Here is a 26,661-nt window from a genome sequence, read left to right as displayed (position 1 = left end):
CATCGGACAGATCTCGGAGTTGTGTGTGTCGACTATGGTCCAGAACTAACAGCGCATGTAGTGGACAGAAAAGACGGCAACACAACACAATATAAAATAGTTTTAAAAAAAATAAAAATGACGTTATTTATGAATATTATATATATATTAGATTATATTTTCAAATAATTCTAGAAACAAAATTTTAAATATGTCGACTAGTTTTCGAAATAATCGAATTTCAAAATATAAATTATAATATCAAATTACAAAAAGTATGATTTATATTGAAATTCGATTATTTCGAAAACTAGTTGAAATTTTAACAATTTAATTAATTAAATATTATTTCCAAAAAAAAATATATAGGATAAGCTAAAAGTTTTTTTATATAAATAATATATATATATATTTCCTGTCACGTAGACTATAGTTGTTCTGCAATACAATGATTGTATTTATAAAAAAAACAAACTTCTAAATGTATGTGTGTCTGTGTGTGTATTAAAACGTTTGAAATCCGGGGAAATAAAATAATAAGAAACAATTTATTTATACAGTATTGTAAAATATTATGTATACAAATTTTTAAAAATTAAAAAAAAATAAAAAATATGTTATTTTTATTATAATTATAATAAAAACTAGCTAATGAAGCAAATTTGATATATTGAGGAATTGTTTTAGTATTTAAATATGACAAAAATGTTTTATAATCAGGGTTTTTTTTAATGAATTTTAAAGTTTCTTGTAATAATCTTCAGTGTTTTACAGTTTACATAAAGTATCAATAATAACTTCAACTTGTTGTTCTTTAAACTGTAAAACACTGAATATTATACGTCAATAAACAGATGGACAGCAAAATTTTAAAAAAATAAAGGATATGTATAGGAGGGTAAAGGGAGATAAAGTTAAATGACCCTCAATCAAGATAATACTTTAAGATAATAGTCTACAGATATATATATATATATAATTTTTTTACATTATTAATTATAATTTTATTTAACTAAAAATTCTAATATATATAAATATTATTAATATTATTAATATTTGATAACAATAATATATTAGACTAAGTTTTTTAAAAAAAATATTTTATCATAATATATTTTATTATTTATAAAAACATATTTTATTATTAACATAACATATAAATTACTATATATCTATGACTTACATTATTAATTATAATTTTATTTAGCTAATAATTCTAAATTATATATATACCTGTATATTATTAATATTAAACATATTTGTTAATAATAAAATTATATTATATATTTCATTAATAATTTTATTTTGCTGATAATTATTAGCATAATATATATATATATATATATCAAGTAGTAAAATTTTGTTAAATATTTTATTTTAGTTATTATTATTAAATGCTATTAATGATGATTATTGCTAAACTAATTGTATTGTTGCTATTATGTACATTGTTGACTATTGTTGGTTAGTAATTACAGTATATATATAAAAAAAACTAATTGAAAAATTATAACAACACTAAATACAAATACTAATACTGTAATTATAAATATTATAAAATTGATTTTTTTTTGTTAATTATTTTAATTTTTGTTTTCATTTAATAATAATATTATTATTATTATTGCAGATGGAAAACTAATATGCAGTGAGGAAGGCCAACCCTGTAACAATAAAGTACATTGTTGTTATAACGATGCTAAATGTATCAAGATGAAAAGATCGGAAAATTATAAATGCTATACAAAGTGTAATATTTTTAATTTATTTGTTTAATATTAGTAATAATTTAAAAAAAACTATTTAAATTTAATAATATTTTTATTTAGATTTATGATACTTTTTAAAAGTATTTATATATAGAATTTAAATTTATTATCTTTTATTAATTGATAGATATATTTATAGATTATTAGATTATTAGATTATTATTAGAATATAGATTGAATTAATTATAATATTTTATTTTTTATATACAATATACAGGTATTTTTTAAGGCAATTATAAATAGATTTATAAAAATAATAATAATAAATACAATAGTTTTGTATGTTTTACGCATACATAGCTATCGTATTTAAAAAAAAATATTTTTGTTAAACTATACAGATTAGTTTTAGTATAAATTTAATTACTAAACCATAAACTTTAAATTAATAATTAAAACTTAAATCTATAGATATAATTTATAAAGTTTAACAAACAAACAAAATTCTAATTATATTTTTATGTACTTTATTTCAACAACAAAAAAATCAATCAAAAAAATCTGATCCAGCTGATAATACCTGTTATAAACCAGGCGAACCCTGTACAGATAACTATCATTGTTGTAACAATTATTGTCGTAATTTTAATGGTAGATGGGAATGCTGGATTGATAAATGCCTGAAACCGGGTAGTTTGTGTAGAAATAATCATGATTGTTGCGATAATTATTGTCAACAAGATGAATTAGATAAACAAATGAAATGCTATATGGAAAAACCAATAAATAATTGCACTAAACAAGGTAAACCATGTATAACTGACCAGGATTGTTGTATTGGTTATTGTTTTAATAATAAAATATGCTATACTAATCCAGTGTTAAAAAGACTGATACCTTTTACCAAATAACTAATTAATAATAAGATAAACTAGTAATCAAATTAATTAATTAATTAATTAAACAATATGTCAACATTATAAATGATTTATAGATACATTTATTAGAATACATTTAAAAAGAGTAAAAACTGTTTAAAAAAATCATTAGGCGTGGTTCACATATTACGTTCGCACTTTTTAAGAAAATCTAGACCCCCTCCCCCACCTATGTTTGCAATTGTTCGCATGTAGTAATTTTTAAAAAATTACGTTTGAACTTTTTAAGAAATTTAGACCCCCTCCCTCCCTGCCCTATGTTCGCAAGTTGTTTGAATGTAGTCATTTAAATAAAATTGCCTTTACATGTCCCAAACTGCTAACCCCCCCTCCCTCACCACAAAAAATAAAATAGTATCTAAATACGAACTTTCCTCCCCTCCCCCTCGTTAGCAAAAATTCGCTTTGACTAATCCACCCCCTTTACTCAAGTGCGAACGTAATATGTGAACCACGCCTTATATTATATTTGATAAATAATTTTGTTTTTGTTAAAAATAAAATGTATTATATATTATTACTAGTGATACTATTACTAAGATTTCTAGTTATTAAGTTATTATTGTTATTATTATTAACATAAATGTATTAATTTAAAAATTTTATTAAATTAAATTCTAGAAATATATTAATCTATTTATATATCGTATAAAAATTTAGTTATATAATTAATTTTATTAATACATATAATTTAATAATGTACTATTTTTTATAACTATTATATAAATAAATGTATATTTTTTTACAAAATTATATTAAATTATGAAAAACTTTTTGTCATTTTTTAAAAATATATTTCCAATAAGATTATTGAAATCAACTATTTTTTATCAAATAAATAATATTCAAAATCAATAATTTAGTATTAAATTAATAATATAAATCATATATGTTTTTAATTAATAAGTTATTAGATAAACAATAATATTTATTTATTATAAATATTTATTTTAATAATTACGTATAAAGTAATTGTTTAATTTTTTACATAAATCTAAATATTTATATTAAAATATTTAGTTTTAATGCAAACAAATGTATAAAACAATTGCCATAATTCTGGCTCTGAATCCATGTTTTCTATACGGAGTTTCCATTCCTTGTGTTTGATTTGTTGGAGTTTTTCATTAAACTCGACATCATTTGTAACAACTGTGCTATCGATAGCCCATTCATTGTACTGTTCAATGATCTGAGCACAGGTAGGTCTCTGTGCGTATAAAGTTTTTGTTGCACTAATTGTAATGTCAAATAATTTCTTATATTTGTCACTCCAAGCACTGGATATATATTTATCACGCGATCTAATAATAACAGATAAGTAAAAGTTATTAATTAAATAAAATATAAATTAAATGTATAATTAAATCATTGAAATAAAAATTTATTTCTATTTTCTAAAAGATAAATAAAATAAAATTATATAAATATTATTAAATAAAATTTAATTAAATGTATTAATTTACTCATTGATATCAATATCAAATAGCTTTTCAATTGTAGCCCCAATGCTATAGACATCAGCTTTTGTGTTATATTTGCGACCACTTATGACTTCGGGTGCCATAAAATAAGGAGTTCCCACACCAGCCGTATTAGTTTGTGACAACTTTTCGTGAACTGTTAATAATCCCAAATCACATAACTTAACGAACCGTCCGTTTATGATGTCATTGGCTATCAATATGTTGTCGGGTTTGAGATCGCGATGAATGACCGGTGGATTCAATTCATGCAAATATCGTACACTTTCTAACACTTCTAATAGTATTTCACACGTAATGTAATACTCCATACAATCCATGGGTTCATCTGATGATTGTCTGCCAAATACCTGTGCTCTCAATTTGATGGCCTCTTTCAGACTCATTATGCAATAATCCATTTCAATATATATACAATTTTTGTAACACCAAAATGCGTTATAATTAACTAAATATTGTGCCGTTATTTTAGTTAGTCTTTCAATTTCTTTAAAATACATGTCATTTACTAAACTGTTTTCTGTTATGATTTTGAAATAATATATAAAAATTTTTGAAAAAAATAATATAAAGTAGAAAAATACAAAATTAAATTATAAACTTTCTGTAAAATATTACGTTTTTCTCTATAATATAATTTTGATATATATCTATATACCTTACACTTTATATAAATATATAAATAAATGTTTATTTTTATATTTGTTATTATCATAATAATAACAAATTTCTTAATAAATTATTTAATATATATTTTGTTGTTGAATAAAATGATTATAAATTAATGATAGAATAATAGTTTTATTAAAATTATAAAATAAATATTTTTATGCATAAATTATTATTTTTTAATTTTGGTTTCATAACTAATATATTATTTTGAATATTATAACTGTTTTTCTGTATAATATAATTTTGATATATATTTATATACTTTACATTTTATATAAATATTTAAATAATTGTTTATTTTTATACTTTTTAACTTTTACTACCCTATATTTTTATAATAATAATAATAATAATAATAATAACAAATAACTTATTAAATTATTTAATATATTAATGATTAAAAATTAATGATAGAATAATAGTTTTTTTAAATTTTAAAATTAATATTTGTATTAATCAAGTATTAAAATTTTTTTAACTAATATATTATTTTTGAATATTATAACTTTCGTTTAGTATTCAAAATTAATTTAAATTTTTAAATTTTTAAAATTTGTGAAAATTTGTCTAATAAATAAATACCTGGCAATTGAATAATTTTTATGGCAATTATATTATTATTCAATTTATGTTTGCATTTGAAAACCGATCCAAAGCTTCCCGAACCCAATGCTTGCAACTCATCATAACAGCTATAATATGTATTATAAACTTTATCTATAAATATATATATAAATTAAAACTCAATTAGTATTCAATATATATATATATATAATTAAAATGTTAAGAAAAAAAACAAACCTGAGTTCAATGTATCTAAACTTTTATAATCAGATTTAATTGTTTTAATCGTATATTTCATAAATTTCTTTTTTCGTTTAGTAAATTCAATTGAATTAAATGTTTTATATGTTATATGAAAACTATTGACACAATAATCAAAATAATTTGTAAATTTTGTATTAAATTTGTTGTTTCTAAACAATTGATAGACAATATCATCCATTGAACACATATATAGCGTTTCATTCCATTTATAGGATTTAATTGACTGAATATCACTAAATTCATTACAATTTCCCAATAATTTTGGTATCATTTGTATATCAATTACATTATTTTCATTGTAATATTCACCACAAATATAAACATTATTTTTACAATCACTACTGAAATATGTTTTTCCTGCACCCGATTGGATGGATGTAATACCCGTTAGATTACATATCAACTGTGGTCTACATATAATTAGATTATTGCAATTAAGTCCCAATTGATTGCAACGATTTTGACCCCAACTAAACACCTGTCCATCACTTGTCAGTGCAAACGATGAGTTATCAAAACAGTGAACAGATTTTATACAATAATTGTCATTAAATTTTATTTTTTCCGGTTTAGTAATTGATTCACAAGTGGTGTCTCGGCTACCGATTTGTCCGAAATGATTGCGACCCCAACCATACACTTCATTATTATCGGTTACAACTAATGTATGATATAAACCGCAACTCATATCACGTATCAAATCATTGTTTGCATTGATTTGTATAATCATTGGTTTCTTATATTTATTGCTATCACTTCCCCGACCTAACTGTCCATTTCGATCTTTACCACAACTATAGACACCGTTATAATTTGTCAGACAAACAATGAATTCACTTCCGTTTATGAATTTAATACACTTTTTATTTGACAATTCAATGATTTCTTGTGGTTCACTCACCCACTGGTTGTGTCCCAAACCCAGTGATCCGTAGAGATTAGCACCCAATCCGTAGACCCGATCATCATCTTTGGCCACAAACAACATATTAACCCCCAATTCGTCGTCAAATACATAAAACTTATCAATTTTTTTGATCCAATCATTTATATTATTATTTTCATTGCTTATTAATTTAGTTAATTTGTTACCCATTTTTTTTTAACTATTAATTACTGTTTTTAATTAAAATACTATAGAATATTAAAACAGTATAAAATTTAATAATTAGTTTTTATAATTACACAAATTTTTATTAAACTATTTAGTTGTAAGCAATGTTAAATATAAGTTATTATATTTTCATTGTTTCATTAATTTATATATATATTTTACCTAAAATATTATTGCCATTTATTTGCTTATCAGTGTAACCATTAGTTAATTGTTGTTATCTGTTATTATAACTAATTTATATATTTTTTTAGTTGTTTATATTATTTATGATAAAAATGTTATTTATATTTATTAATAATGCAATAAATTCATAGGTCTCTAAAAATTATTTTCTTAATATTATTTTTTTTTTTGTAGATATTTGTAGAAAAAATATTTGTGTATTAATATTATTATTTTCATTGCTTATTAATTTTTAGTAGATTTTTTACCCATTTTTTTAAAACTATTAATTGCATTTTATTTGTTAAAATACTAAAAAATATTAAAACAAAATATATAATTTAATGATTAATTGTTTAGTTACACAAATCTTTTATTAAGTATTTACTTATTAAAGTAATGTTAAATATAGGTTATTGTATTTTCATTGTTTCATATATATACAGTATATAAATATAATTAATCTAAAATTTTTTAGTAATCAGTGTAACCATTAGTTAATTGTTGTTATCTCTTATTATATTAAAATATATATATAAATATATATAATATTATTTATTATAAAATTTTATTTTTAATTATTAATAATGCAATAAAATAAATTCATGTCTATTGAAAATTATTTTCTTATTATTAATTTTTCGTTTAGATTTTTACTGATTATATATATATATATATATATATATATATATATATATATATATATATATATGATATTATTTATAATAAAAATATATTTATATTTATTAATAATATTGCAATAAAATAAAATTTCATAAAAATTATTTTCTTATTATTAATTTTTTGTTGACATTTGTATAAAATATTATTTAATAATTTAAGCTAAGATATATAAATTTATGTTTTTTTATCTTTAACTTTTAATATTAGCATTAATAGGTAATTAATAGAAATATTTTTTAAAAAACTAAATTTCTATAAATAAATTTAGATAAAAAAACATTTGCTTTTTTTGTTGTAGTTATGTCAATGAAATTGATATGAATTTTATTTTTAGTTATGTTTTTTTTTTAGTTGACGTCTATTTGGTAATTAAAAAAGAAAAATTTTTATTTATAGATTTTAAATTAAATAATCATATAATTAAACACAAAAAAAAATTAAAAATAAGTTATCTATACATTAGTTAACTGTTTTTTTTTCTAAACTTCTAATATTAAACTTAAAAAAAAAGTTTTTAAATAAAACTAATTCTAATATATAAGAAAATAATGTTTAAATTAAACATAATATTCATAACTATTCTACTATTGTTTGGTAATTATTTATTTTTATATATATTTAATTATTATTATTATTATTATTTGATTTTTTTATACAAAAAATAACCAGTAATTACAACAACAATCAATGGTAATAACGAGGAGAAAGTGAAGGTTAAACAGGAACTAGAGTTGGCTAAAAACATTTTAAAAGTGATTAAAAGTATATCAAAAATCCTTAACAATAATGATTTTATGGACAAAAATGGCGGACAACTAATATTTAAAAAAGGAGGCGTTGTTGATGTTGGTGGTAGTGGTGGTTATAAATTGGATAAAAAGTTAAAAAATTCATTACTACCCCCACAACAGCAAACATTCAATGATAATGATATGGGCTATGATTTAGGGACATCTATAAGCAATCCGATTGCCTCCTTGTTTAGGATGGGTTTGGGAGCTATGACTGGTGTTATGGATACGTTCAGTGATATGATCGGTGGTGATGGTGGTGGTGGTATGGGTGGTATATAAAAAAAATCAACTGAGCCCACCCCCACCTCCAGTTAATAATAAATAATCAACAATAAATTTTATATAATGAAACAATGGCGGCAATATTGTTATATAAAAATGGCCATTGTTGAATTTTCCTATATTACTATAAATATAGGAAAATTCAACAATGGCCATTTTATTACTATAAATATAAAATATATGTTTATTTTAAAATTAATAAAAAAATTTTTATAATACAAAATTTAACTGAATTTAATTAATTAATAAACATTTAAATCTTTTATTTGAAAACTATACAAACAGTTTATTGTTATTTATTTATTTTTTAAATATATTTTTATTTTATATATTAATCACAAATTTTTAAACTACTTTATTTTTGTGGAATAATAATAATTTTTATCATTAAACCAATTTTTTGAAAATACAATTTGTTAAAATTTAAACTATGATTAAAATAGACATTTATTCAATTTTATCAGAAAATAAATTTAATAACTAGTGTGACTAAATTTACAATTATTATATTATAGAGTTAAAAAATTATTGTTAAATATGTACATTGTTAATTTTTTTTAAAAAAAATATTCTATACAGCTCTAAACTTTATTAATAATTTATATATATATATATAACTTTATTAAAAATTTATATATATATATATAACTTTATTAATAATTTATATTTATATATATATAACTATAATTTTATAAGCATAAAACTAATATGCTTATTTTTTATTTGTTTTACATTTTTTAAGATTTTAATTGTCAGAATTTTCTGTAGATTATGAACCTTGGCTTTCATTGTTAGTGTTTTCTGTAGGTTCTGAACCTTGACTTTCATTGTTTGTGTTTTCTGTAGGTTCGGAGCCTTGGCTTTCACTGTCAGAATTTACAGTAGATTCTGATCCTTGGCTTTCACTGTCAGAATTTACAGTAGATTCTGATCCTTGGCTTTCACTGTCAGAATTTACAGTAGATTCTGATCCTTGGCTTTCACTGTCAGAATTTACAGTAGATTCTGATCCTTGGCTTTCACTGTCAGAATTTACAGTAGATTCTGATCCTTGGCTTTCACTGTCAGAATTTACTGTAGATTCTGACCCTTGGCTTTCACTATCAGAATTTACTGTAGATTCTGACCCTTGGCTTTCACTGTCAGAATTTACAGTAGATTCTGATCCTTGGCTTTCACTGTCAGAATTTACAGTAGATTCTGACCCTTGGCTTTCACTATCAGAATTTACTGTAGATTCTGACCCTTGGCTTTCACTATCAGAATTTACTGTAGATTCTGACCCTTGGCTTTCACTGTCAGAATTTACTGTAGATTCTGACACTTGGTTTGCATTATCAGTGTTTTCTGTAGATACTGACCCTTGACTTTCACTGTTAGAATTTACTGTCGATTGCGAACCTTGGTTATCATCACTTTTCCAGCATTCCCATCTATTATTATAAAGGCGACAATAATTGTTACAACAATCCGAGTTATTTTCACATTCATCGCCATCCGGTTGGCATTTTTTATCCCAACATTCCATTTTATTATTGAAACTGCGACAATAATTATTGCAACAATCACTATTAAGTTTACAGGGTTGGCTATTTGCGGTGCATGCTAATTTTAATAATAAAAATAATAATATATAATAATAATAATATAATACTAAATTTAATAATATTAATAAAATTATTTTTAATAATAATAATATAATAATAATATTAGTTTTAATAATAATAATATAATACTAAATTTAATAATAATAATATTATTATTTTTAATAATAATAATATTATTTTTAATAATAATATTTAATATATAAAATAAACTAACCATAAACTACAATGACAATCAACAATATACATAACAAATAGTATATAACAATTAGTTTAGCAAGATACATTTATAGCATTTAATAATAATAATAATCAATATAAATAACCTCCTTGGTTGTCACTGTTCGAATTTACTGTTGATTGCTTACCTTGGTTATCATCTTTTTTCCAGCATTCCCATCTATTATTATTATTGCGACAATAATTGTTACAACAATCCGAATTATTTTCGCATTCATCGCCATCCGGTTGACATTTATTATCCCAACATTCCATTTTATTATTAAAACTGCGACAATAATTATTGCAACAATCACTATTTAGTTTACAGTGTTGGCTATTTGGGATGCATGCTAATTTTAATAATAATATTAATTTTAATAGTAATATTAATTTTAATAATAATATTAATATAATATTAATTTTAATAATAATATTAATATAATATTAATTTTAATAATAATAATAATATTTAATAATAATAATAATATTTAATAATAATAATAATAATAATAATAATAATAATAATAATAATTTTAATAATAATAATACTATTTAATAATAATAATACTATTTAATAATAATATTAATTTTAATAATAATAATATTAATATTTAATATATAAAATAAACTAACCATAAACTATTATGGCATTCAACAATATACATAATAGTAGCAGTATAATTAATTTAGCAAGATACATTATAAGTAATAAATTACTTATAACTAAATTAAGATTTTATCAATTTTTTAAAGTATTATTTTATTAATATAATGATAATTGTGTTAAACAGTTTTAATTGCAATAAACTACTTATATAAATATAACTATTTTTTAAAATTAAATACTGTATTACCAAATATGTTTATTAAATAATAAATATAAAAATATATATATTAAAAATTATTAGCTAAAAATAGTTATAATTAATAATGTAAAATGTTAATTAACAAATGTGTTATTTTTTTGAAAATAAAATTAATTATAATAAAACACATATTAAAACTAAACTTTAATTTTTTTAGTGTTTTATTGTTGTAGTCCTTAAAAATAGCTATAAATTGTTTTGTAAAAATTTTGAAAAATATGAAAAATTTACAATAAATAAATCAATATAAAAAAGTGTAATTTAAAATTTATTATTTGTTACACATTAAACATAAAACATTTAATTTGAATTAATTTACTAAAAATATAAAATATATTAAATTATTAAATATAAAATTAAAACAATCAAAATCTAATTATAAAAGTTTAGATACTTTTTTAAATCAGATTTTTTTTAAAAAAAATACAAATAATTAATAAAAATTTAATAAATTAAAATACTTTAAATTACTAATATATATTATAACTTTTTTTTAAAAAAAAAGTATTATAATAAACTATTATCATTACTATTATTATTATTTAATAATTAAAATATTATCAATAATATATATATATATTAATCAATTAATAACTAATTAATCTAATAAACCATCACATTATTGGTTGATATATATATATATATATATATATATATATATATAAAACTTACTGTAGATTATCATCACTTGGGAAACCAATTTTCAGATGAAAAATAAAATATCAAAACAAAAAAATCAATACAACAAACAACAAACAGTGCACTGATTTTACTAACAAAAAATAATAGTTACTTAACATACCTGTGCTAAACAACAATCCTATATATATATATATATATATATAACTATTTAATTAGTATTTTGTTGACTTAACACACAATTATAAAAAAATAAATAAAATAATAATAATAATAAGAAACTAATTAAACAATTTTTTTTGTAAATTAAATATTTTATTGAAAAAAATGGTTGGAATTAGACGTCGAAGAAAATCTTCTGCTTCTTCAGATGAGTTGATAATAACTACTTCTTCGACATCATCTAAATCTTCGGCAATACTAACTGATCCACTGATGAGTAGACCAAGGATTTCATACGCCAGACGTAAGAAAGCCGATACAAAACTAATGGTTTGGTTAGAGGCAAGTGATTAACAAAAAAAATTAATTATTTTTATAAAATATTTTATAATTTACTAAAAGAATATATAATTTACTAAAAAATATTTTATAATTTACTAAAAGAAAATACATTATAATTTACTAAAAAAATATTTTAAAATTTACTAAAGAAATATTTTATAACTTACAAAAGAAATATTTTATAATTTACTAAAAAAAATATTTTATAATTTACTTAAAAAAATATATTTTATAATTTACTAAAAAAATATTTTATAATTTACTAAAAGAAAATATTTTATAATTTACTAAAAAAAATGTTTAATAATATACTAAAAAATTATTATTTGCTAAAAAATAATTAATAATTTAACTAAAAAAAATGTTTTATAATGTACTAAAAAAAATAATTTATAATTTACTGAAAAAAATATTATATAATTTACTAAAAAAAATATTTTATAATTTACTAAAAAAATATTTTATAATTTACTAAAAAAATATTTTTCTATTGATTTTTAAAAAAAATATGCAGATATTTGCCGCAATTGCCGGCATATTTGTCATCTACTTTACATACTATCACTTTGATCTGTTTCACTATCATCTGACCCATCATTTTGCCCATCACTGGGACGATCCCAGTGCACAGCACTTGTTAGGCCACAAACTGTTGGCCAATCGCCGGAATACTAGCGGTGCGTTTCACTGGTTTCGCCGATCGGCCGATAAGGGAAACCCGCATTCGGCCTACAATTTAGCCGCCGGTCATCTAAGCGGCTATAAAACTGATGTTAAAAAAGGTATTTAAAAAATATATAAAAAATAATATATAAATAGTCACCAAAAAAAATTGTACTTAAAATTTAAAGGCGAAGTCCGGGAACTATTGAAGTTTGCGGCAAAAAACGGTGTCTCAGAGGCAAAGACACTGTTTCTGGAGTTATGTCGCGACAAACCTAACAAACATTGCGATCATTAAAATTATTTTTTATTTATTTATTTTTGTTGGTTTAAGTTTTATTTGAATAAATATAAATATATTTAAATGAATTAAAACCATTATTATAAATAGCAATAAAAAATAGAGAATATATATAGTTATTAGCAATAAAAATATTTTTAATGTTAATTTTATGCAATGTTAATATAATATATTTTTGTTGAAATAAATTAAATTTTATTTATTTTTTAAGTTGAATTGATATATATATTTATTATGATAATTTATTTTACGGTTAGACACAATAATTGTGTAGACAGTTAGACAAATTTTTCAAATCATCAAGGTTTATTTTTAAAAAATAAAATTTTTATTTGAATTTAAATTCTAATAACGTATAAAATAATAATATATTAAATATAATAATTTATTTAATAGCAAGAATATTCTTGCATATAAACATATATATATATATATTATAGCAAAAAAACTAATCATTAAAATAGTTGATTTAATAGGTATCTCACGTCAAATATATATATATATATATATATACAATATATTGTTATATATATTTTTTTGTGTGACAAACTATATTGAATTATTAATAATTTATGGGTAACATTATTTGTCGTATGAAATACAACAATAAAAAAAACTAAAGTATTATACTGTATATTATATATTATTAAGTATTTTCTGTTTTATATATATATATATATATATACATAGTATTTATTGAATACTTAAATATATAGATTTATAAATATATAATAATAAAGTAATAAAATAATATAAAATACTGGTATATGTTATGTTTGGTATTCATAAAAAGTAAAGTGCATTACATAAAAAGCAATTATTATTAATATATACAAAAATTAATGTTTTCCTAAACAAACTTTACTTTATATATAACTTATACAATACATGTACCAATATATCTAACAATAATAATACCTGTAATTTATTGAACACTTAAAATAATACAATAGTGTATATACAGTATATATACAGTATATACTATATATGTATATACAGTATATATATAGTATATAAGGGACTGATAGAGAGTCAACTAAACTATTATAACAACAACACACACAAAAAATCATATAAATTATTAATTAAAATCATTTTGGTTGCGTTGGAAACTATGTACTAAATTCATTAAATATACATAAATTTTATATATATATATATATAATGTAATACTTATATTATATATTGAATATATACTGTATATATAAACCATGGGATTTATGGCTACATAACTAAAGTTATATACAACTACTAGTACTACAGTATTAATACACTAAAAATGTATAAAATCTTTATATACAATAGGTTTATCTATACAATCAACTAAAACAACAACAAAAATTGTTTGTAATTTCCGTGTATTTGAATTGTAATTATTATTACTGTATTATATATATAATAGTAATTCAATAGTTATTTAATTACCAAAAAAAATAATTCATATCAATTATTTAATTTGATTTTTTTTCATCTAATTGTTATATACTGTATATAATAATTTTTATTCTGTAATACTTAATAATGATATATCATTAATAAATCCAATAAAAAAAATTAGTAATTTTTTTTGTTGGTATTATAATGACTAATAACATTAAATCAGACATAATAAAAATGTGCTCTCATTTTGTCGACACAACTATAATATAAAAATAATTTGTGTAAAAAAAATATAATTAACTAGAGTTTGGGGACAGATATAAAACTCTCTCTCTCTCTATAAAAATATATATATAATTTTTTTTGTGCTTTTAGTATACTATTACACTAAATACATAGTGTATGGGAAATATAATAAAAAAAAAATTAAGTAATAAAACTAATGTTTATATAACTAATGAAATTTTTTTTTTGTTTTTGTTTTTTGTTTGTTTGTGACATAAGTTTCCCTTTTTATTATAACTATACTATTGGCTGTCAATAATATGTCACACATACAGTGTATATACACATATATATAGTGTAGTAAATGGTTATATCATCTCTCAATTTATATTTATACTCTATATATATATACAGTATATATATATATATACTATATTATATGTTGTTTTGGCTATCATCTAATAATATGTTACTAAAAATAATTATATTAATAGAGAGATAGACTGTATATTATATATATATATATAAGTTGTCAACAACGAGAAACTGCATTATATAATAATAATAATAATAGGATATAACAAATGGTAAATCAATTGAAAATTTATGGATTATATATATATATAACTATATATAGATTATATCATATGTTATTTGTTATTAATAATAATAATAACAATACTGTATTAATAACTATTGTTTTATAGTGAAAATGGGTGTGTATTTTGAGAGTAATTTCTCAATAAAAATGATAACTATTTTTGTAAGTGTCCTCTAATATATAATAAAAATATTTTATGTATGTTTGTGTGTGTTATCAATGTTATGATAATAATAATAATAAATTATTTAAAAAAATATGTATTTAATATTTATAAATAATAGTATATATATATATATATAATAACTAAAGAATTTTTTGTTTAATAAATATTTTAATAATATGATAATAATAATAAATATATGTATTTAAATATTTATAAATATATAATAAGTAAAGAATATTTTATTAAATAAATATTTTGATAATAATAATAATAAATTAGTAAATATATGTATTTAAATATTTATAAATAAAATATATAATAAGTAAATAATATTTTTTTAAATAAATAAATATTTTGATAATAATAATAATAATTAATTAATTTAATTTCTATATATAGTTAATAATAATTTTATTAATTTCAACAACAATTTACATAATAATAATTATTATAATAATAATAATTAATTTTTTGGATCATTTATTTGCGATGCTTCAGCCACTGGATGTTTTGTTAATTTATTTAATGGATATAAATATATTTATTGAAAAATTAAAATTTCAATAAAATAAATAAAAAAAATTTTAAAAATCCATAAAAAAAAATATATATTCATTCATTGAATACAACAATCAGTGACTGAAGCGTCAGAAATATTTGATATTATCATCGGATTTGGTCATCAAAACTAAAAAAAAATTGTGTAATTTTTTATCATATATTTAATAATATATTTAATTTAATATTATTTATATTATTTAGATTTTTAGTTAATATCTAATTATAATTATAAATAATTTTTAAAATTTTTTGTTGAATAGTTATAATGATTGAAATTTTTTTTGAAACAATTTAATAGATTTATTATTTAATTAATATTTTTAAAAATTAATTATTATATATTAATAAATATATTTTTAATTTTTTTGTTGAATAGTTATAATGATTGCAATTTTTTTGAAACAATTTAATAGATTTATTATTTAATTAATATTTGAAATTAATTATTATATATTAATAAATATATTTTTAATTTTTTTGTTGAATAGTTATAATGATTGCAATTTTTTAAAAACAATTTAATAGATATATTATTTTATTTATACTAGAAATTAATTATTATATTAATAAAAAAAAATTTAAATTTTACTTTTAATCATTTATTACCTTGAAAAGTATATTATATAAATTAATTAATAATTAATTAATAAAAATCAATAAAAATCAATTTTTTTATAAATTTTCATTTTCTTCAGTTATGATTAGCGTATGAAATCTGGTAATCATTTTGTACACTAATATATAGTTAATGGAAACCAATAGGAAATATTCGTAAAACGAGGATTTAGTGTACGGAAAAAAATTGAAACAATAAAATCCGATGAACTGTTGGGTAAGTTTCTCGATAAATGATTGCACTTTCAGTGATAATCTTAATGGTAGCCATCGATGGTAAGTACTGAACAGTTTATAGCAATGACGGGGTAGTCGTGTATTTTCGGTGGATATGTTGGCCGCCGAAAAGGTTATCAAATACATGAGTAGTTGAAGTTCGGTAAATAGGAATACAAAGAACAGTCGTTTCCAAACGGGAAAGTCTGAACTGAGACTCAGTTTGATTAGTATATTGACGGCCGGTGTGCCGCACAGGTAGAGTATGCCCAGTGAGTTGCAGAAAAATTTATTCAATCGGACGGTTAGGTTATTGAGTTGACGGTGTGTATCGATAGCATCGATAATTGTCTGATGCGGTGATGACGACACCGTCGATGACGGCAACGGCGCTGATGGCTGACCACCACTACTACTAGTAGTTGTCAACAATTGTAGGGATCGGGGCTTCAATTGTGTGGTCAACTGTCGGAAAGCATATTTCAGATAAAGTGTTATACAATAAAATGTTAGAAAATCGGCCGAAAATATTGCTATACAATAACGTCCCCAAACTATTAACGATATATTAGAGATAATAATTTTCGGTAAACTGTGCGACATTTCCGGATCCATATAGGCCTCAAATGCTGTCCAACTCAAGCCGACGGTAAATACCAGAGTACTGTCGGCCAGTAGTCGATCCAGAAATAGTTCGGCCATCAGTCGGGTTCGCAGACAATAAGATTTGGCATATTTGTCGTCCAATCGGTACAAACCTCGGCGCTTGCGGACACCAAACAGGACATCAATGGCCCTGAATTTGAATCGTTGTTCAAAATATAGGTTCAAAAATTGCCGAAAAGTGGCTATACATCCGCCGCAAAACAATATGCCGGCCATTAGCCGTATGGGTGCTAACTCGTAGACAAATTCACCGATTAATACCAGTAGCCATTTGGGGTTATAAATGGATAGTAAACCAAATTTTAAGGTCAATATCATAAGGAATAGGTTGACTGTCCAGCATATGGACAGTCGTCTACTATTGATTTCGCCCGACATATAGTCCTGAAATGATTTTGAAGCCACTAAATGATGTTTAACTAGAAATCTCTCTAATTTGTCGATAGCTTTGAAATTTATTTCATTGATTTTTAATTTTTTAATTAATAATTTTTTGATTGACATTTTATTTTGTTATTATTATTGTTAGTTTAATATGTATATCAACAACAAAAAAATTAAATTAAATAAATGTCAAAATTCATAATTATATTCACCAATAATAACAACAACATAAATAGTAAACACTTATGAAAAAAATATTTAAAAGTTTACTACTATTATAATATCATAATAATATTATTATAAAATTTTATATTTATTTATTTACAAAAATAATATTATAAATTATTATTATTATAAGTTATAATTAATAGTTTAAAAAGTTATGATTTTTTGTTTGTTTTTATTACTCTACCAAATATCATATTAAAATATATATACACATTATTTTATACATTTAAATATGAAATAAAATAAAAAACAATTGATTTTTTTAAAGCAATTTATCAAAAATAATAATAATTTTTATTATAATAATAATAATACAGTTGTATATTGATAATAAACTATTCAATTGTCTATTATTAATATAATTAATAATATAGTAATAGACTTATAATAATAATTAATCACATTATTTAAAAATTTAAGTTTATTATGAAATTATTATATGCAATACAATTGCATCTATAACTTATAAAAATAGATTTTTATTTATTATTTTACGGTATTAAACAAAATAATTAATGATATTAAATATGATATTATTACTTAAAATAAATAATAAGTTTTATTATACTGTATAATAAATATATAAATGTTGTAATATTATTAATAGTTATAAATATTTAAAAACAGTATTAAACTTGAAATGTGAAATATTTATGATTTTTGAAAAAAATATTTGATTTGAATCAAATTGAAATATATACAGTAAAAAATAAATATGCATTTTAAAGTTTACTAAAAATACATAAATATAATTTAAAACATTATATATTTAGAAACTAATTTACTAAAACTTAAATAAATCGTTCAATTAAGTATAAAATTATTTTTAATATTAATCTATATATATTTAAATATGCAGTATATATATATACAGTATATATATACAGTATATATCATTATGATCTGTCTAAAAATATTATAAACAATTTGATTTATGTTAATTAGTATAATCATTAAATAAGATATAAAAATAATATTATATTATATAAATAGATTTTAACTTAAGATTATATGTAGGCAATTATACAGTAAATATTTATAAAATATAAAATATTTATTAATTAACAAAAAATATTATTACTATTATTATAGTTTTCTAAATAATATTATATTACCGTAAAAACTCGTTTAATTTCCCATAAGGAATTTAAAAAAAAATGAAAAAAAAATTTCATATGGGAAAAACTCGTATTTTTTCACACCCCTGGTAAATTAAACGAGTCTATGGGGAAAAGCAAAATTGGGGGAATGGGAGAGAAAGGGAGCTGTAATGTTAAATACTACCGTTAACTAATATTACCGGTAAATAAAAACTGTATGCATTTATATAATTTATTTAAAACTAACTATCGGTAAAGTAAATTATTGTTAAATCAAAATTTTTATTGTTATAGACCATTAACATAATTTTAATAAAAAATGTATTAAAAACAAGGGGTGGGAAATTATGATTTTATGTTAAAAAATATTTTTTCATATGGGAAAAAACTCGCATTATTTCCCATGACTTTGACATATCCATATGGGAATAAAAACGAGTTTTAACTGTACCGATAATAATACTCACACATGAATTACTATAATAAATAAATATTTATATTTTTGTAGAAATTTTTATTTTGGGGAAAATCTCTTATCGATACTAATATTATTTTCCAATTAAAAAAAATTATTTCCAATAAATTTCCACAAAAAAACACTTGATTTTCATGTATGATACCAACCATTATTTTTTAATACTAACTTTTAATTTAATAATTACAATCAAAAATAATTACTTAATTAATTAATAGCTACCAATTTTTTTTATTTATTACTGTAATTACAGTATATACAGTATTATTAATAATAATCAAAATATTATTTTTTTACATTGCATTTCAAATTGAAATTTTCAATAATCTATATTTACTACTAATAAAAATTACTACAATAGCCTTATTAGTAGTAATAATAATAATATAAATAAAATTTATACAAATATATATATTTTTATAATTTTAGTATATCACTTAATTTCATTTATATATATATATATCAATTATAATTATTTTTTAAATTGTAGTTAGACATCACATTTTTTTCAAAAAATAAAAAACTAAACAATTATGGCAATTGAAAAACATAATTATACAATAATATTAAAAATTTAATAAAATTAAACATTTTATTAAATTAGAAAATAAAACAATTGGGTATTTTTTTTATAAAAAAAACTATTATTAATTACTGTAAATTTGTCCACCAAATCAAAAAACACAATAAATTTTAAAAACAATAATTTAAATCTAAAACAGCGATTGTTTTACACACACACACACACACACACATTCACACACACACAATGGCATTAATAATAATAAATAAATCAAAAAACAAAAAAAATATATATTATAAGTAATTAATTTATAATAATAATAAAAAATAATCTCTTAATATAAACACATCCAATATATTTAATAATATCTATGATATTATATATATATTATATTAATATATCAATATATACTGTATATATAAAAAATAGTCAATTATTTATTTAATTTAAATTAATTAATTAATTAATTAACTAAAATTTTATTATTGATTGACATTATTATTGATAATCAATTGTTTCAATTTTTTAACCACAGTATCCGTTTTATTCTTCTTTTCTCTTTCATTCTTCGTCAACGATGCAAACAGTGTACCCTTTTTTTTCTCCCCTTCCCTGAGCTTCTCCATCAATGTTAGTGCCGTCTGGGGATTAACTCGCAGATAACGGGATTCTTGTTTACCATAATCGGCAAAATAGTTACTCCACGAATCAATTTCGGTAAACAAATCCATTAGTTGTCTGAGTTCGGCGAAACACATCTGCAGTGATCCTTCTTCGAACTCGCGGACCGGTTCACTGCTGGCAAAGAGTTCGCATTGGATTAGATCCAAATTGAATTGTTGTAAAACACCCCATGAAATACATTTGACTTCTTCGTCCATCAAGAAGTTTAGCAGCGATGACGATATGTGTTTACAAGCGGACAGACAGGCAGTTTGGGCTACTTTTAGGGGTAGATTAGTGAACGCCTGGAACGTACTCTTGAGGAAGGCTATCAAATCGGATATATAGGCGGAGGCCATACCAGGACTTTCGACTAATAGCCAATCATAGTTAGCCAGATCCAGGAATTCGTCGATTTTCTGATTCAAACGTAAATAGATCTGCGATTCGGCATCGGATCGGATATCTTTGAACATTGTCCGGCCCTGAAGTCGGGCCAAATGAGAGGTATCGTTAGCCGACGATGACGTGGATGATGGCACCAGACTGGTCGGCGATGTAACACCAGATGTGCCCATAAAAACGGAAGACTGATTGATAGTTTTCGTTATGAAATCTTCTAAATAAATGGATGATTCTTCTAAATAGTTTGTATTGATGGTAATCTGGATCAGCTGTAGTAGACCTAAGTTATGTTTTTTGATAAGACTAGACAAACATTCGTTCAATGTTCGCGTTAGCAACAGATTAGTTGATTTGCGTACTCTGTCCTCGATTTCTGTTTGATTCAGATTCAGATCTTCACTGAACTTAAGACAAGCGAATATGAATTGTTTGACTTCTTTGTAGACTTTTGGCACAAACAGCGAAAACGGAAACTTTTTGGGAAATTCCTGACCACTACTACTACTACCCGATTGACTACAGCTAACCACTTCCGACTCGTAGAACGGAAATTCCGAATTAATGGCCACATATTCTTGTAAGTTGTTTACTTGAATCGGATGATAGTTATCCGAGTCGAAGATGGTTTTGAAAACATTAACCCAATGTTTCATCAGTATATCATTGTATTGATCACGCATTTCGATGAACAGATTCAGCAAAAGTGATACATTATAGCCATAGCTTTGCAATGTATAACTGAATAACATAATCAAGCGTTTGATTTTCAACATCAGATTCGGATCCGTACAGTAGGACAGGTGTGTCCTCATTGAGGCGATTATGGTTTGCAATGCATTTTCCCAGACTTCGGCCAAATAGGTTTTGATGACCAAACCGTTCGACGTATTCATAATGTGGTCTTCGATGACAAAAAAGCCGACAACACCGCACAGATATTCATTGTAACCGTCGATTACGTCGTTCATCTGAATCGGCTGCTGTAGTGCCAGTTTTGCCTGTTGTAGTCGCTGTTGGCGATAGTATTGTTCAAATTGTTCCCGAGCACCGAGACAACCGAATATATGCAAACATCGATAGACGGGTGAAAAGTCGACCAAATCGGTAGCACTGAGTTCCTCTTCGCTGGCCGTATTGTTGGCATCCGATTCGGTGTTTGTCGACTCTTCGGTGTCTTCGTGGTTGTCGTCGCCAAACGGATTACCTGTTGTCGTCGACATCGATGACGAGGATGACGTTGATGGTGGCGGCGGAGCTCTACGTTTACGTGGTTTTGGTTTACGATTATTTGGTTGTTGTCTATCACTGTTGTAATCGCTGTCATCATTGTTGTTGTTGATGTTGTTGTTGAAACCGCCGCCGTTTGTGACCACATTTGTTGTTCCCGTGTTGTTGTTGTTATTCAACACAGCACTGGTATTGTTATATTGTGACGACAACTGTGTCGTCGCTGACTGATTGTTGTTTAAGACAACTGCGTCGGCAATATTCTGCTGATGAGCAACGGTACGCATCGATAGTTCGCCGATTTTTATGGACATTTTACGTATGTTTTCCAGAAAGTCTTTCAAGTCGGTCATCGATACGGTTTTGATTTGTTCCCGGATTTGCGGTATCTTTTCGCACATTGTCTGCGCAAATCGGTATTTGGCAACTCTTGGTAAATAAGTTGTTTCCAACTGTTCCAGTGTTTTCAGTGCCGGATAGTATTTGCGTTCATCCATTTGTGACTCTAGTTTCGTATACATATCCAGTACGGGTAGACATTGCTGCAGATGATCGATGGCTATGGATGTATTGGCCACTACACGCCGGTATTTGATTAGTTCGTCGGCTTTTCGTATGACACTGTCGGATGATTTTTGCAGTTCATTATTGATGGCAACGATTTCTTCGTTCAAATGGCGTACTTGAGGGCGGACCTGAAGCAGCTCATGGATACAGTCGACGAAGCCTTGGTAGTGACAATTGCACATCCGTTCAATGTCTTTGTCGTGATTGCGTATTCTTGCGTCCAATTTCTCCATAAACTTCTGGTGTTCGTCGCCGTCATAGATGGCTCTGAAGATACAGAAGATAAAGATTATAAATTAGTTATCAATTATAGAGAGATAGATAAAGAGATAGAGAAAAAGATAGAGAGATAGATAGATAGATAGAGAGAGAGAGAGAGAGAGAGAGAGAGAGAGAGAGAGAGAGAGAGATTGAGACAGACAGACAGACAGACAGACAGACAGACAGAGAGAGAGAGATCAACAAACTTATGGATCTATTATTTTTTGTATACAATTAATGGTTAAGTAATTAACAAACAAAAACAAACATAATATCTCCTAAAGACATATGTATTACAACTATTAGATTATCATCACTACTACTACTACAACAAATTGATGGACAACTAGAGGTACAAACAATCGGGTGATTCATCTATGAATAGACAATCTTTAAAGACATATCACATCTACGGGGAAGTAGGAGTTGATGGACAACAACCACCACAACATCCACAACATATGTGTGATATCACAGACTATTTGGTGGTAACATTGATTATCATCACTACTACTACTACTACCACCACATTGATGGACAACTAGAGGTTAAAAACAAACAATCGGGTGATTCATCTATGATTAGACAATCTTTAAAGACATATCACATCTACGGGGAAGTAGGAGTTGATGGACAACAACCACCACAACATCCACAACATATGTGTGATATCACAGACTATTTGGTGGTAACATTGATTATCATCACTACTACTACTACTACCACCACATTGATGGACAACTAGAGGTTAAAAACAAACAATCGGGTGATTCATCTATGATTAGACAATCTTTAAAGACATATCACATCTACGGGGAAGTAGGAGTTGATGGACAACAACCACCACAACAACCACAACAACACATGTGTGGTATCACTCAGACTATTTGGTGGTAACATTGATGATGGATATCATATATATATATATATCATATATAGTGACCTCAAGACAGTGGCCAGATTGATGTCCGACGACTCCAATTCGACAATAAGATTGTCAAACTTGTGGTCATTGGTCACATAGTCGGCTACCGATGACATTGTCGTCGTCGCTGTTGTTGTTGTCTTCCCGACGGTAGCGGCGACTGCGGTCACAGCGGTTGTCTTGTTTTGTTTGTCTAGTCTTGCGGTAGTATTGATAATGTCTTGAGATGTTGTCGTTGTTGTTGTTGTTGTTGTTGTACTCATATTGTGTGGTCAAAGAAAAAAGTCTTGTGTTTTGTTTATCACTTGTTGTTGTCGTCGATGTAGTCGTCAATCAATTAATTGTTTTTCACATTAAAAATCATTAAATGATTTTTGATTTTTTTTTTTTAAAAACACACTAAAAAACAGTTGACTATTAACTAAAAAAAACTGTCAATAAATTGATTGAATCATTGATTGACTGAATCATTCAATCAGTTAGTCATTCAATATTGACATTCAAATAGTAGATTAGGAAATCGTAACGGGTTTTAAAAATAAAACGGGTTCGGTTTCCGGGATTTTTTTTTAAAAAACAATAATTACCGGTATATATGAATTGACCGATAATTTAATTACAGTTTTTTTTAATACAATGGTTCGGTTTCGGGATTTTTAAAAAAACAATTATATATATGAATTGTCCGACAATTTAATTACGGTATTCCAAAAAGTGTTCGGTTTCCGGGATTTTTTCTAACAATAATTACCGATATATATGAATTGCCCGACAATTTAATTACGGTATTTAAAAAAGTGTTCGGTTTCCGGGATTTTTTTTTTGAACAATAATTACCGGTATATATGAATTGCCCGACAATTTAATTACTGTTTTATTATTATTATTATTAAATAGTAAATATAAACTATAGATTTAATTAATTAAATTTTTTCAAGTTTAAAAAAATCGGATTTGATTTTTTTGTTGGTATCTTTTTTTTAATTAATTAATCAATTATATTACTTGTTATACAGTATATAATTTTTACGGTTTATTTATAAAATAAATACTATACTAATAAATAAAGTCCTCTAGTTTTACAAAAAAAAAAAAATAATACAGATTTCAATACACAGTATAATAATAGGCGTATCACTGGTTTGAATGCTAACAACATAAATGACGACACGATTTACAGTACTTTTATATAATATAAACCAACAGAAAAAAAAAGTTTTTCAAACAATTGATTTGAATATAATTTTTTTAAAATTTAAATTTTTTTTTAAATATATATATATTTATCATTAGTATTATCGTTAGTAAAAAAACAATACAAACCTAAGAGTAGGTCCCAAATGATGAAATGAGTCCATCTCTATCTCCGCGATATACATCTCATGTCTCCTATCTTTGATTTCCTGCTGAAAGTCATCGCTAGCTTCCAGCCAATCAAAATCCTTTTTGCCGGACAGTTCACGCAAATCGGTTACCGAATAGGACATCCCGCGACTACGCCTAAGACTACGGCCAACACCACCGCCAGTAGCGGTAGTTTTGTTAGACGATCCGTAAGCCGCCGATGATGACAGTGGTATCATATCATTATCATCGTTGGGTATGCTATTGATATCGCTATGTTGTTGTTGGCCAGTGTTATCATTGTTGTTGGCCAGTCTATGTATGAACCGATCGCTACCTTTACGTCTAATTGGTTGACCACCACCACCACCACTACCGGCCACTGTAGGTGACGGTTGGGTTGGTTTAGGCGATCCCCTAATATTCCAACTGCTTTTCGATAAAAACTTTTTATGATTTAATTTCATTAACGATGACATGGTTTACGACTGTTGTTGTATTGGTTTTTATTTTATTGTTGAAGATATCTGTAAATTAAGTTTATATAACAAACAAAAAAAAATATATAATAAAAACAAACAAAACAAAAAATATTAATTCAATTTATATATATATATATAAAGTTTTATAAAAGATTTTTATTTTATATTTATATCAACAAAAAAACACTTGAAAGTAGTT

General features: G+C 23.5%; 5 protein-coding genes and 1 long non-coding RNA gene across 7 annotated transcripts; 2 read left to right on the top strand and 4 right to left on the bottom strand.

Annotated features, from left to right (window-relative positions):
* The first annotated feature begins 1,384 nt into the window (after positions 1-1,384).
* On the top strand, positions 1,385-2,636 carry LOC128966030 (uncharacterized). The gene is made up of 3 exons (XR_008484695.1): positions 1,385-1,443; positions 1,610-1,729; positions 2,259-2,636. It is a non-coding gene; the product is annotated as an uncharacterized LOC128966030 (long non-coding RNA).
* An 806-nt stretch (positions 2,637-3,442) lies between these two features.
* Positions 3,443-4,508, bottom strand: LOC128966184 (putative mitogen-activated protein kinase kinase kinase 7-like). The gene is made up of 3 exons (XM_054312999.1): positions 4,093-4,508; positions 3,679-3,930; positions 3,443-3,446 (listed from the first exon to the last, which is right to left on the bottom strand). The coding sequence occupies exons 1-3, from the start codon at positions 4,494-4,496 to the stop codon at positions 3,443-3,445; spliced, it is 660 nt and encodes a 219-aa protein (XP_054168974.1). The 5' UTR covers positions 4,497-4,508.
* A 1,317-nt stretch (positions 4,509-5,825) lies between these two features.
* Positions 5,826-6,598, bottom strand: LOC128966183 (probable E3 ubiquitin-protein ligase HERC4). The gene is made up of 2 exons (XM_054312998.1): positions 5,944-6,598; positions 5,826-5,833 (listed from the first exon to the last, which is right to left on the bottom strand). Exons 1-2 carry the CDS (start codon positions 6,596-6,598, stop codon positions 5,826-5,828), a joined length of 663 nt encoding a protein of 220 aa, XP_054168973.1.
* Positions 6,599-9,418: 2,820 nt separating this feature from the next.
* LOC128966182 (clumping factor B-like) lies at positions 9,419-10,177 on the bottom strand. Its single transcript, XM_054312997.1, has one exon. The coding sequence runs from the start codon at positions 10,175-10,177 to the stop codon at positions 9,419-9,421; it is 759 nt and encodes a 252-aa protein (XP_054168972.1).
* Positions 10,178-12,307: 2,130 nt separating this feature from the next.
* Positions 12,308-13,445, top strand: LOC128966181 (uncharacterized). Its single transcript, XM_054312996.1, has 3 exons — positions 12,308-12,484; positions 12,999-13,266; positions 13,336-13,445. Exons 1-3 carry the CDS (start codon positions 12,308-12,310, stop codon positions 13,443-13,445), a joined length of 555 nt encoding a protein of 184 aa, XP_054168971.1.
* A 7,583-nt stretch (positions 13,446-21,028) lies between these two features.
* On the bottom strand, positions 21,029-26,450 carry LOC128966099 (exocyst complex component 6-like). 2 transcript variants are annotated; one of them, XM_054312912.1, is made up of 2 exons: positions 25,960-26,450; positions 21,029-23,717 (listed from the first exon to the last, which is right to left on the bottom strand). In XM_054312912.1, exons 1-2 carry the CDS (start codon positions 26,445-26,447, stop codon positions 21,071-21,073), a joined length of 3,135 nt encoding a protein of 1,044 aa, XP_054168887.1. In that variant the 5' UTR covers positions 26,448-26,450; the 3' UTR covers positions 21,029-21,070. The 2 variants fall into 2 exon arrangements, with proteins under 2 accessions (XP_054168887.1, XP_054168888.1); XM_054312913.1 differs by lacking the exon at positions 25,960-26,450 and adding an exon at positions 24,655-25,090.
* Between the last annotated feature and the right edge of the window lie 211 nt (positions 26,451-26,661).

Source organism: Oppia nitens, unplaced genomic scaffold, assembly GCF_028296485.1.
Source record: "Oppia nitens isolate AA-2021 unplaced genomic scaffold, nextdenovo-longstitch-racon4-pilon3 scaffold19_pilon_pilon_pilon, whole genome shotgun sequence".
NCBI lineage: Eukaryota > Metazoa > Arthropoda > Arachnida > Sarcoptiformes > Oppiidae > Oppia > Oppia nitens.
The sequence above is the reverse complement of the archived record's forward strand: the minus strand, read 5'-3'. Positions and strand labels throughout refer to the sequence as shown.